General features: G+C 36.1%; 1 protein-coding gene and 1 long non-coding RNA gene across 5 annotated transcripts; one reads left to right on the top strand and one right to left on the bottom strand.

The window, feature by feature from the left end:
- Positions 1-1,650: 1,650 nt before the first annotated feature.
- On the bottom strand, positions 1,651-3,145 carry LOC131007886 (uncharacterized). Its single transcript, XM_057934798.1, has 2 exons — positions 2,339-3,145; positions 1,651-2,241 (listed from the first exon to the last, which is right to left on the bottom strand). Exons 1-2 carry the CDS (start codon positions 3,143-3,145, stop codon positions 1,651-1,653), a joined length of 1,398 nt encoding a protein of 465 aa, XP_057790781.1.
- Positions 3,146-4,622: 1,477 nt separating this feature from the next.
- On the top strand, positions 4,623-13,233 carry LOC131012802 (uncharacterized). Of its 4 annotated transcripts, XR_009097454.1 has the most exons (8): positions 4,623-4,884; positions 4,984-5,044; positions 5,134-5,228; positions 6,081-6,603; positions 6,690-6,757; positions 6,878-6,933; positions 7,431-7,525; positions 13,007-13,233. It is a non-coding gene; the product is annotated as an uncharacterized LOC131012802 (long non-coding RNA). The 4 variants fall into 4 exon arrangements; XR_009097456.1 differs by lacking the exon at positions 7,431-7,525; XR_009097455.1 differs by lacking the exon at positions 7,431-7,525 and having other exon boundaries at positions 6,081-6,757.
- Positions 13,234-13,334: the final 101 nt, after the last annotated feature.

The raw sequence follows: 13,334 nt of genomic DNA, 5'->3' as shown, positions 1-13,334 counted from the left end.
TCAACTAATCTACACCTAATTATCCTCACTCATTCTCTCTCTCATTTAAACAATCATATCCTCACTCATTCTCTCTCTCACACCGAAAATCCCTCTCTTACTCTAGGGTTTCTATCGGCGCCTCCCTCTCGCCGGAAATTCAGGGTTTTGACCGGCGGATCTAGGGTTTCGACCTTGATTCTCCTCTCTCGAGCCCATCATTGGGTTCTCGTCGCCCAGAGCTCGTCGCCTCTGGTCTGTTCCGATTTGGTGCCGCGATGAAGAAAAAACCCTCCTCAAGTGCAGATCCGGAATCTCTGAGCGGTGGCCGTCCCCCCTGGCACCCCGCTGCGTCCACTGGTGTGCCGGTGTCACCGGAGCCATTCGCCTCTCCGGGTGGCGTCGATCTACACTCAAATCGACGCACACATGAGTGGAGCCCCGAGTCCTTCGCCTCTCTGAGTGGTCGCCGTTCTCCCTGGAATTCCGTTGCGTCCACTGGTGTTCCGGCTTCACCGGAGCCTTTCGCCTCTCCGGCTGGCGTCGATCTTCACTCAAATCGCCGCAAATTGGTGTTTGAATGGAGCCCTGACTCCTTCGCCTCTCTGAGTAGTCGCCGTTCTCCCTGGAAGCCCGTTGCGTCCACTGGTGTTCCGGCGTCACCGGAGCCTTTCGCCTCTCCGGGTGGCGTCGATCTACACTCAAATCGACGCAAGTTGGTGTTTCAATCGAGCCCTGAGTCTCCGCCTCAGCCGGAGCCGTATCAGTCTCCGCCTGAAACACCCGATTCCATTGGTTGTGTTGTGGCGGACACACTGTCACCGTGGTCTCTTGGGGAGTATGTTGTGCCCCTCGATGACGACGTCGACACCGCTGGGTGGACGCCAGTGCCTGAGACTGAGATGCAGCCCTCTCCGGCGAAGCCGCCTCCGGTCAAGAAAATGACCCGTTGGCAAACATTGAAGCAAATGTTTCCTTACTCGGTGAGAATGTTCCTTTTAGTGTGTCTTATCTGATTTTGTATGATGATTGAGTGGGGATTAATTGTTGCATTGTTGGTTGTTGGTGTACATGGTGCTGAAATGATGAAAATATTGAACTAAATTCTGTGATGAAAAATGATTTTGAATTGTATTTCTGAGAATTTTTGTGAAATTGGCTTTTGGTGTTTTGTTTGCATTATGTTTAAGGCCACTTGGTGCCATCTTTGTTGTTGATGTATCGGGCTGTGATGTACAGCCTGGTGCCTTCAGTTTTGATGTTGTGCCTTGTTTGAAGCTTTAAGGCCGGCTGGTGCCTTCGTGTGTTGATGTATCTGTTGTCTGAAGCTTTAAGGCCGGCTGGTGCCTTCTTGTTTGATGTTGTGCCTTGTTTGAAGCTTTAAGGCCGGCTGGTGCCTTCGTGTGTTGATGTCTCTGTTGTCTGAAGCTTTAAGGCCGGCTGGTGCCTTCTTGTTTGATGTGTGCCTTGTTTGAACATCACATACTAGGCTGCACACATGAGTAATGCATAACTAATTTACTTGGTCTTTCATTCATTTGCGTCCAGCCCTTTACAAAATGCATACCTGAGTTTCTTTACAAAATGCATACCTGAGTTTCTTTACAAAAAACATACCTTTGCTATACAAAAAAACAGACCTTTGCTATACAAAAAAGAGACCTAGCAGCCCTAAATTTCTAACTGTTGGAAGTCATTGATTAGGCCTTCTTCTGTTGCACCATGATCTGCAAAGGGATACCCTAACTTCTCCATGATCTGTTGCACCAAATTCATTGGTGCATGTTCAGTCAAGTAAGTAATGCACTCTTCCACCAAGTTCTTAGAAACCTCCAAATCCCTTGGCAGCTCCCCTGCTCTCATTAGTGCATCTTTCCTCATGTGGGGGATTTTGTATGCATTATGACCTCGCTGTTTCATAATCTCTACCATGCATGATTGCAAACTTAGGAAAACTTTGTTAAGTGTGTGTGGAGATAGTGCTGCATATGATGCCTCAACAGCCTTCACAAGATCATCACAACTGTAACATGCATGCTCTTCTTGTATGCTCTGAATAGCTCTAAACCATCCCAAGTCGTTCACATTTGTGTCCGGACTGTTCGGTGGTTGTTGAACTATTCTTATGTTGAAACCATGAGCTGTGGCTGCTGCCCTAAATTCAGGGTCGGAGTCTAGTATATGGGGCTTCGCATTATCTTGCTGAATATAGATCAATTTACTTCCAAATTCAGGCCACTTTTGATATATTGCTGGTAGAAGCTGTAATAAAGATGAAATAACAGTTCATATTTTATTTGAAAATACAATACATATCATATCCACATTCTTTGCATACTTGAGCTGCATTTTTGCATACCTGATTTATGTAGCATCCTTTCATGATTTCCTTGGTCACGGACTGTATGGGCTTTGTTTCCATAGTTCCAGCCGGTCTGTTCTTGCTGTTTCTCTTGGCTGGAAGTTGTTCTATTAGTGGGAAGATTCCAATCTTCCCATCAAATAGGCACTCACCAGAATCTGAAAACACCGGCCTACAAACTGCACACACAAACATGACCTTCTTTATGAAAGCCTTACTCTTGCACGTGCGGTGAGGATCTCCCTCTCCCGGTGTTAGGTAAAATCTGTTTGATGCCTTTGTGATGTAAAACCACTTCTCATCCACATGAATGGTGTTGTCCATAGTCTTAAACTTCACAGCCGACATAATGTGATCAAATTCCAAAGCCTCTAGTGAGAACCGTAGTCGCAATAACTTGTTTGGTGCTGTTAAGTCGGGCTTAATAGCACTAGAATGCGCTCTGATCAGCCCTTTGTTTACCCACCTCCAAACAGTTGATTTGCTTTGATTAATCCCCACTGCGAGTCGTCGTATGGTTGATCTTTTTTGTAGGTCCAGACTTTGTATGAGCTCTATGTCGACTTGTATTCTTTTTTTTCTTGTTGCACCTGGTTTGGCATTGGCTAGATAAATTTCTTGACCATTCTCCTTTTGTTTTTTTGCAGCCGCCCAAAGACGAGTAATCGTACGTTGTGATGTGTTGAAGAGGGATGCCGCCTCCTTCATGGCTCCGTACCGAGGCTTGCCATTCTTCAAGTTGGCAAGAAGATATTGCACAATCTTATTTCGATCTTGGTTAGAGAGATCCTTAGGTGGCCTCATTGGTATTTCTGTTTTTCTAGGATTTTTGGAATCGGCTGAATTTGTAAAAATGAATCAGCCCTTGTTTTTATAGATGTTCTGCCGCCTTTTTAGTTCTCTTAGTGCACGAAAATTTTGGTGGCAAATGAAAATGATGTACTGCCGCCTTTTTACTTTATGTAACAGTTCACAATGTGTGAAATTAAGTTTCAGCCGCTTTTTTCATTGTTAAGTGTTTATGTTTAAGTTTTCTCATTGTTTAAAATATTGACTTCCTTAAATATAATGGGTAGATTGAATAAGTTAAATGATTGAATAAAATAAAACTGAAAATTAAATTTAAAACTGAAAATAAAATAAAACTGAAAATTAAATTTAAAACTGAAAATAAAATAAAACTGAAAAGTGAAAATAAAACTGAAAGTAAAATAAAATTGAAAGTTAAAACTGAAAATAAAATAAAACTGAAAATGATGGTTTTAATTTAATAAATAAAATAAATTAAATTTATAAAAAGGTGGTTGTTAAGTTAGTTGAAATTAACAATTTAATTAATGTTCAAAAAGTACATCAAATTTGAGGGGACCACCCTTAATCTCCACTAACTATCCCTTTCTTAATCTCCGTGCCGAAAAGAATGTGGCCAACTTTCTTGGGACGGAGGGAGTATTTTATTTGTAATTTTACTTGCTCCGTCAACTAAACCACAATCTTTATTGATCAATGTTTCTGAATTCTTGAATTTAGATAAAAATGATAATCTTGCCTATGATTATTAGGTTGAATGTGGTTTTCGCACACACTGACACACATACATAACTTTTTTTTTTGTTTTTTTGTTTTTTGGTGCTGCATAATTGCAATCTAAAACTTAGCATAATGGGACATGACCCACTAATTTGCATGTAATTAAAAGTAGGGCTAGCTTAATGTAAATCTTATTATACCTAAGATTATTTGTTCAAGTTTGGATTAATCTTATTCTAAATCGCTAAAATATTAATCTTATTTGGATCAACCAAATAAATCCACACTTGAACAAATTAATCTCATTTTAAAAATATATTTTATATTTGTTTATATTTTGATTTTATTTAATATTTATATTTATTTATTTTATTTTTAAATTTATTTTTTAACCTATTTTTTATGCCTTTTCATAATATCAATTTTTATTATTGTGAATTCTTCTTTATTTATTTAATATTAACTCAAATATATTCAGTTAAAATTAATTATTATTATATTTATAAAGATGATAGTTGAGTTGTTAACAATTTTATATAAATATAGAAATATAAAAATATTTCTGTGCACGGGTGGTAAATGCTAGTAATTTTTTAAAACATGCACCATTTTTTAAAAATTACTTTATATTTAGTTGTATTTAATTTAAGTTTAGAAAGAGTACCTCATTTTGTAGAACTTGAAAGTTTAGGGGAGGTAAATAAAATTCCATTATTTCAATTTATTTCCCTCTTTATTCGAATTTCAAATCCGAACAGTCATCTCTCTCTCTCTCTCAATCAATTGTATTCCTATTAAGATTTCTCCACACAACGATTTCGAAATCAATTGAAGTTGAAGACATTCATCATTATACAAGTAAATGGTATGGCGTGGTTTTTAGGAGTGAAGAAGAAGGAAGGTGAAAGATGGGCGTATTAGGGTTCCTGAGGAGAGTGGTAGCTGCAACTATGGGCTGTTTTCTCGGTTGTTTTGGAGTGAAAGACTCGCACTCTCGTCTCAAAACAACTCCCGTATGATTTGATTTTTTCAATTATTGTTTGTATTGTGAAGCCGAATCTATTGTTTATCTTAATTTTTTTGTTTTGATTTGATTGCATTCTCGATTACAGGAGAAGGAGCGCCTTGTGTATCGCGATAGGAATGCACTGTCATCGCTATTTGTTCCCGATGGTATTTTTTCTTTCTTTCTGTTTTTGTGCGTATAAACTGGTTAATTTTTAAAATTTCTTGATTGATTCGTGCTACTGATTATTAATCAGGTTAACTAGACTCAGAAGATGATTTAATTCGAAAGACTGAGGAAAGTTGGGGTCCAATGTCTGAAGCAATTGATATTAAGGAGCTCAAGGATGAGGTCAGTGTGAGTTTAGATTCTTGAAAAATATAACTTCTAAGACATTTTTCTTTGAATTGGCTGTGAAGAGCCTGTTGTGTCCACCGTGAGAATCTTGATATGCATTTTTATATGATAAATGAATTTATCATGATTTAATTAATCATGAGGAAGCATTAATATATTGCATATATGGATACAAAAGGTCAGTTGCCGAATGAAATGGTGATGAAATGACTTTTCTCTTGATGTTCATGGATGATAATTCTTCGATTTTTTAATCTATAGCTTCATGGTATAGCAATACATATGTTAACTTATCATCTGTTCAACGTGACAGCTGAGTTAAGCTTGATCTTTGTTGCATGAGCTTCAAAATTGCTACCACTTAAATCTAGATGATGTTTTTTTTTTTTTTTTTTAAAAAAAAAAAAAAACGAAATCTAGATGAAGTTCTTACTTTGAGTTGTGTGGGGAATGTGAATGATTTTATTTCGTTTAGATTATACTGTTCTGCTTTTGAATTTGATCTTACCTTTACATTATGCAGAGCCAGCCGCCTTAAAATCTTCAAGCAATGACATATCTTGTACTTCAGTTACACTCCATATTTGTTTTTGTCTAACATATGTGTCTAATTTGAGACATCCTGATTTTATACATTCAATATTTTGAGATAATTGCATAACAGCTTGGATAATGAAGTATGCCCAATGTTTTGTTTTGCTTTTCTCCAGATATGTTTAAGCATATTGTCTGTTACGTACTCAAGAAAAAAGAATTGAAAAATGTACTATGTGCACTAGTTGATCCTTAATTTGGCTTACAATACCTTACATAATTTAATAGTACATTTAAATATCTATTCTGCAGGCCAAGTTCCTGAAAGCATGTGGAACTTTGCTTGAGACTCCTGTTGAAATTCATAAAGTCTCTCGTAAAAGGCTGGATACAGATGCTCACAAAGAAGAACTCAATCCATTGATGACCTGTGCATCCATTGAGAAACTGAAACTAAAGGATCCACTTGATGAATCTTCAACGCCTGTTAAAACTGGTGGAAAATGGGTAACTGGTGAAGGTTTTTTGGTAGGCAATCTGAGCAGATATGTCTCATGCATATAAATTTGAATGTATTGAGCAGCTCTGGTTCTCAAAAATAATGTTGAGTTATACATGAGTTGTCAATTTGTCATGTTTTCAGCATATCAGTAGATATCAGATATAGTTGCATAATCAGTAGATATCAGATATAAGTTGTCAATTTGTCATGAGTTGTCAATTTGAATGCAGCAAAATAAGCCCAAGTGCCATGGAATCCGTTTTTCCTGAAGTTGATTTTCTATTATCTTTGTTTAAGAATTCATGTACGCAGTTGGTTGATCTTAGGAAACAGGTGAAGCTTTCAGCTAATTTCCTTTCAGTGGTATGCTATTCACTTATGATCTCCCTAATATTGATGTTTGTTCTCTGATTGACCAGAAACTCTACAATGATAAAACTGAAGTTTCTGCTCAAGACACTCTAAGCATCGGAAGACGCTTTCTGAGGTTAGTTAGCTTTCTGGGATTGAGATTTTGTATTTGATGACCCTGGTAAATGCTTTAGATGATGCAATATGAGTTCGGGGTTTGTTATTAATCTTGATGCTCTTTGACACTCTGTTATAGGTAGTTGCTAAACTGTACCAATGCTTCTCCTGCTCGGGATCCAGGAACTCCGGCCGGTATGTTTATGTAGTTATTTAGACATTTAGTTAATACTAATAACTGAAGATTATTTTCATGCTCAAATTTAATGCATGGGTTCTTAGAACCACCTTCTCCCCCTCCCTACAAAAACACACAACAATATGAAGACTAGTTGCATATTAAACTCTCTTTCTGCAATGTCCTCCATGTTTGAGCATCTATCCCATGGATCTTTAAACTTTCTTCGTGTTGTGGTTTGTGTGCTTTTGTTCCATGCTTATACCATGGTTTCTGTGCTATTATCTTATACTTTTGGATTTGATTTAACCTTTCATTTGTATACTGATTGAAATAATTGAAAATGAATTGGATTTAAAAGGGTATCTTTTGAGGAGATAATGGCTGTTATGCCATTTGTGCAATTGAACTTCCAACAATCTTGTACAATTCATGCCAGATTTACTCCAGTTACTTTGTTTATAAACGTTTGCTATTCAGTACATTATCTTTAATATCTTACTGTTGTGAGCAGGCAGCTCAGGATGATGGGGAAGGAACCAATATTTTCTGCCACAATATTTGTGAACACATGTATTATGTGCTATGTAATGTTGCAAGAATGATGAGGTGACAACCTATTAACTTGTTCAATCCAAAGCGTGTTTAAACATCTTCTACTCCAGCATGTATACATGGTCGTGGAACTCCACAAGCATAAGCATTTATATATTAATGGAGGAACTTGTAAAGGGTTGAACGGTAGTCATGTTGGCATTCTGGAAACAGATTAAGGAACATTAGATACTTAAATTTCACAACTTAGGATAACCATATGCTGCATTTCCCCTTCTCTTGTGTGCTGTATAGTTATCTAAGTGAGCATAATATATTGTCTAGTATCCTTCACACTACTGTAGGACGTGACTACCCCTGTCAGAATATCAAAGCTCAAAATTGTATGGGGCTGGCTATATGTAACTGGCCTGCAATCAAACATTGATCCCGACCCACTGGAATTGATTCATTCTAATCCAGGAAAGAGGCCCAACCCCAAGCCTCCATGGAAACCCTAGTTTTTGTCCACGTATAATAGAAGCATAACACCCCTCACTCCCACTTCCCCAATGCTTCGCCACTCATTATAAATATCAATGCCCATTTCTTCAGTTTCCGACTTTTCTATCTTGTACTACTATCTTTCATAATTTTTTTTCACTTCTACAGTTTGCATCTTCTATGATTTTCTCTGATGCAGAATAAAAATCACAGAGAATCTATGAAATGAAAAAAGATGCCAAATAATCTATACCTAAGGACATGCAGTTCCAATTTTTGCAGTGGCTCCTGCATTTTCTCGTTAGGTTCCACATTTTCCTTCACTGGATTTGTTTCTTAATCTTTTTGCGATATATATATATATATATATATATATATATATATATATATAGAGGGGGAAGTTATACTAAGAATGCTATCTTTCATGAGAAATGAGAATGATTGAATAAGCTGGCATATAGTGTTGCATAAGCTGCTTGTAATGACTGAATAACGAAATTCAATTAATTAGATAGAATTTTCGCTCCCTCCAGGATTCGAACCTGGTAAAAATGTTATTCAGTCATTACAAGCAGCTTATGCAACACTATATACTGGCTTATTCAATCATTCTCATTTCTCACGAAAGATAGCATTCTTAGTATAACCCATCCCTATATATATACACACACACACACACATATATATATATATATATATATTGTATTTTTGGAATTGGCTCAATGATGATTCACTTGCTTTAACCACACCGAAGAGAGAGGCTGGTTGGTCTGCACATTCCGACTTAATTTTAGCCTAAAGGAAGTTTCTGCCGTTTCACTTTGGATCTGATCGGCGGAAACTTTATGAATCTTTTATCTATTGATTAAAGATGAGGGCTCTATCGATCTGTGCAAAGTGGGAGGGCAGATGTTTGCGTTAGTTTCTTCCTTTCGATTAAAATCTTTGAGGGATCACCGACCAGTTTTCTGATGTGGACAAACTGTGGCCTTTTACTGAGAGCTAAATCTGATCTTGTTTTTCAAATTGGTTTTATTTTGCACATAGGATCCTCTGTCCCACACTGTGTCTTATCTTATTCTACTTGAACTCAGACCAATTAGTGGCGTTAACTATAACTTCAGCTCTATTTTTTGGTCTGATGCAAAATTCGTCGATGTTCAATAGACCTTACTAGAGAATCAACTGAACCTTGAAGATACCATTCCTAGGAGAGTGTATGAGAACTCTCCATACTTCAACCTGATATTGCTTGTATTTTCTGGGCACGATGTTTTAAACATAAGGCATTTAACGGATAATTTAGAAGTTGAGAGTTGATAAGAAATAGGGTTTGCCCATGAGATCTCAGGTAGATGTGGTATTCTTTGATCATGAAGGCTACTTGGCTGAGTTGAGTCCGGTGAAAGTGAACATCCCGATCTGCTTGATAATGTGCCTGCCAACATGAGATGTACAGTTTATCAAAGCGAAATAAACACTGCCTCCATCTCTTCTTTTAATGCAGTTGGTAGAGCAAGAATAGAATCGGGCAAATCCATTTCCTTTGATTAGTCTCACTCTAGCTACTTCACTTCCCTGCTAGTAATGTCGTCAAGCATTTCTGTGTACCTAGAAAGGGCTTTGGCACTACTATCAGGAACAAGACTTGCAAACATCCTTTTCCTGCTTCTGCTTGCATCCATAGAAAAAGTGGCAAGTGGCGGCGATAATGAACTAGCAGGAGGAACCCTCATTCTGTCATTCTCCTTCACAGCTAGTCTCTAATTTGTTTGTTGCATCCAAGAGCTGTTGGGCTGCCCCTCTAGGAGCTGTGTTTTTTGGACTCAGATATAGCATTAGCACCCTCTAACACCTAAATTACTGGCTATAACCCAAGAAAAATCGGGCTCCAATTGCCGAAACCCAAATATTTCACATTGGGCCCAAATATCAATGTGATTGAGCTTAAGGGGTGATTCTATTCATAGCCCCCATTTTACTAATTACAGCCTCTTATTTAAAATAAAAATAAAAATATTAATTATTGTACAATTTCACCCCTAATAAATATGGGGCTATACCATATTTATAGCCCCATATTTATTGTCTTCTTCATCCTAAAAAACTTCACCATTAATTCACCTACACAGCTACGCTAACTGGGATTGCAAAGTACTCATATAAGCTTATCATAAATTATTTTTGCTAGACTATATTGTAGAATTATAATTTTAGTCAGTCAAAGGTATATTTTTCCTTCGTTTTTATTTTCTTCACATTCACTCCCGAAATGAGCATAAGGGTTGTTACTTTTGGAATCGATTTGATTTATCGAAGAGGACTATCGGGGGCAATTTCTCTCCTTCATTTTCTCTATTTTCTTCCAAATTTCGTAGTGATAGGGCTTTTTCACATAAGCCTCCCAAAATAGATTTTAGCCATGTTCATAACTTAGATGATGTTATTGGAGTATTCCAAAGTATATCAGTAATGCTGAAGCTGCAACCTTATTGTTTATGTGTAAAACAATCTTTCAAATGCTGTTTTGTTCCAATTTCAAAGTATTTCAATAATGTAGCCGCAATCTTATGTTTGTGTGTACAACAATCTTTCAAATGCTGCTCTAAACATGAAGAGATACACCTTCGCCCTCTAAGTGTTGGACGAAATGTGTCAATAACGAGTTCACTTTGAATATTGCTAGCCATCAATATTTTAGACACAATTACACAATATCTTAACTCTCAGATTGAGAAATACAATCACACTCGTGCTAACAGGTGTAATATATTGAAGTTGAGGCATGAAATTGATTGTAGAGATAGATGATTTTGTTTTGCAGGAGAGATAACCAATGTTGATGAATATAGCTAACATATATGACTAAGTGTGTGTGTGAGAGGGAGAGAAAGAAAGAGAATTGGAAGAAAAACAATAGCAATGAAAGAAAATGTATAGTGTATAACCCCCAGTATGTTCATCGGTTGAGTGGATGGGGGTTATGATGTTATTTTAAGAATGATAGTTTATTTTCTAATTTTTTAGTTATTATCCTATTGATATATTAAAATAAGAATATAAGGGTAAAATAGTAAATTAATTAATTTATTTTATTATTTATTAAATAAGAGGCTATAAGGAGTAAAATGAGGGCTGTGTATAGAATCACCCGAGCTTAAGACTGGAGATAGGAGATTTTCTGGTGTGGGCCCTGGCCCGGCTAAGCTTAATTTTACATACAGGGTTAATTAATTAGTTCATTGGAATTTATTTATTTTTAATATCATTAAAGATATTATAATTAAAAATAATAATAAACTAATTATATAGTAAAATATTACGATTGATTAGTTGGAATAGTCAACGATAAACTATGAAAAATTGTATTTTACCTGGTTTTCTCTAATCGTAGCCATTTGTTTGGGGACTGTGTGTGTGTGTACCAGTAGTTCAGAAGCATTTGTGGGCTGCCACGATTAGAAAAAACCTGGTATAACATAATTTTGATCACAGAAAAAAGCATAGTTTTTCCACCTGTCAGTGGACAGTTGAGAAAGAGTTGATCCATTCCATTCCAAAACTCTATTTCCTCTTTTTTGGTTATTCTCGCACACTGCGTGATATCGTCTTTGGGGTATCTTCTGTCATGCTTCAGTGTCTGAAAAACTGTTGCTTGCAGTAATTAATGCTTGGCATAATTCTTTGCATTAGTTGAATTTTGAATTTTTGAGCACTTGATTAATAAACTAAACTTGGAAAAGAAATGAAAAATTGCTTGCTGGAAACCATGAATGGTATTCTGATTATTTTGTTATACATATACGTGTGTCCGATTTATATACATGTTTCTCATTAATATATACTGAAGTTCTCTTTTCTTTTGGTTCGCCCTTACTTAAAGAAGGTATCTCCTGATTTTCTTCTCTAACTCAGGTTGGAAGGTTTTTCACTTTTCAGTATTAGCATTTTGATTGTTCGAATTCCTTGAGTTTTAAATCTACTGATTTCACATATATTGTGTGTTTATTGTTATGTAAGTTTCTTTGTGTGTTAACTAATTTCTGAAATTCGTTCGGCTCCATGTTTTTAGCATTGGCTTATTGTTCGCTCACTTTTTCTCTTTACTTGCTTCATAGTAGAGAAATGTAAAAAAGATTCGAGGATACTTTTTAAGTTTTTGAGATTTTTCTTCTTTATTTCTTTTATTAATTTATTGTTTTGAGGATGGAAACTGCAGACCTGAGATCCTATTAATCCTTATTGGATGTTTGATCAGTTGGAGTCTGCAATTGATAAATTTGGATTGTGTGTGTGTTTGTTGAATTGTCACATTAGTTTTTCTGAGTGTCAACTTATAAACTCTAAAAGTTATTCAGCTCTCCTCCCAGCATTGGCTTATAGTTTGCTAACTTTTCTCTATAAATTGAATTACTTGCTTAATAGTATAGGAAAAAAGATTTGAGAATATGTTTATTAGAGGTTTTTAGCTTCTTTTTTGTTTTATTTATTTTGTTTTTACTTTTTTTTTTGAGGAGGGAAATTGCAGTATTGAGACCCTATTAATTCTTTGATCAAGTGGAGTATGCAATTAACAAAATTGGAGAAGTAGGATGGAGTTTGTGGAACGGCCAAGGCGCTTACGGGAGTAGTGAAGCCCGGCGTAGATGCAGTGTTGCCTATATAAAAACAAGCTGGAGAAGAGCACATTCAATCTTTTGGAGAAAATATTTTTTTGGATATTGGTTTGGGGTTCATTCGGTTTCACTTGCATTCATGCTTGATCTCTTAAAGAAACAATTGCAAGATATGGCTTGGCAAGGAAAAGCATATTTCTCATTCTTGGGTTGACATAAAGTGAAGTTTCATAGAAGTGTGATAGATTGATCCCACACAGACAGCTCTTTTGTTGCAATTTGTAGTGGTTTTATATATGGAGTTGCTATGTCATTTGTTAATTTATGTAATAAAATTTCATATCATTATAAGGCATCCCTGGAATTGGATAACCTTCTCTGCATCTCCTGGATATTGTTTCTCCTTCACTAATGCTTTATCTGTTACATTTTGCAGAGTGAAATGTGGGATGCCATGGGTGTAGTGAGGTCAAGGCAATGTAACTTCTTGCGAGTGGACTGAAGGTCATGGTGTATAAATTGTTGAGAAGAAACTTATGTGAATTTGATTTGATTTGATTTTATTTTATTTTATGTCATGCTATAGAGATTGAATAAACTTTCTATGATTATTATTCAAATAACTTTATTATTGAATTTTGAAAATATTGTTCATTTTTATGATTTTTTTGCAGGTAAAATAGATGGAATAAAAAGAGTGGATGAAAGTTCTTTTTAAAAAATATTTCTATTTTACGTGACATATGAACACTTTTTTAGTGAAC

Source organism: Salvia miltiorrhiza, chromosome 2 (assembly GCF_028751815.1).
Source record: "Salvia miltiorrhiza cultivar Shanhuang (shh) chromosome 2, IMPLAD_Smil_shh, whole genome shotgun sequence".
Classification (NCBI taxonomy): Eukaryota; Viridiplantae; Streptophyta; class Magnoliopsida; order Lamiales; family Lamiaceae; genus Salvia; species Salvia miltiorrhiza.
This window is presented reverse-complemented; position numbering and strand designations above follow the sequence as displayed.

Excerpts from the sequence above, each read along its gene's own strand:
- LOC131007886 (XM_057934798.1), bottom strand. The coding sequence starts at position 3,145 with ATGAGGCCACCTAAGGATCTCTCTAACCAAGATCGAAATAAGATTGTG. Across the intron at positions 2,242-2,338 it reads AAGGATGCTACATAAATCAG|CTTCTACCAGCAATATATCA; the intron begins GTATGCAAAAAT and ends TCTTTATTACAG.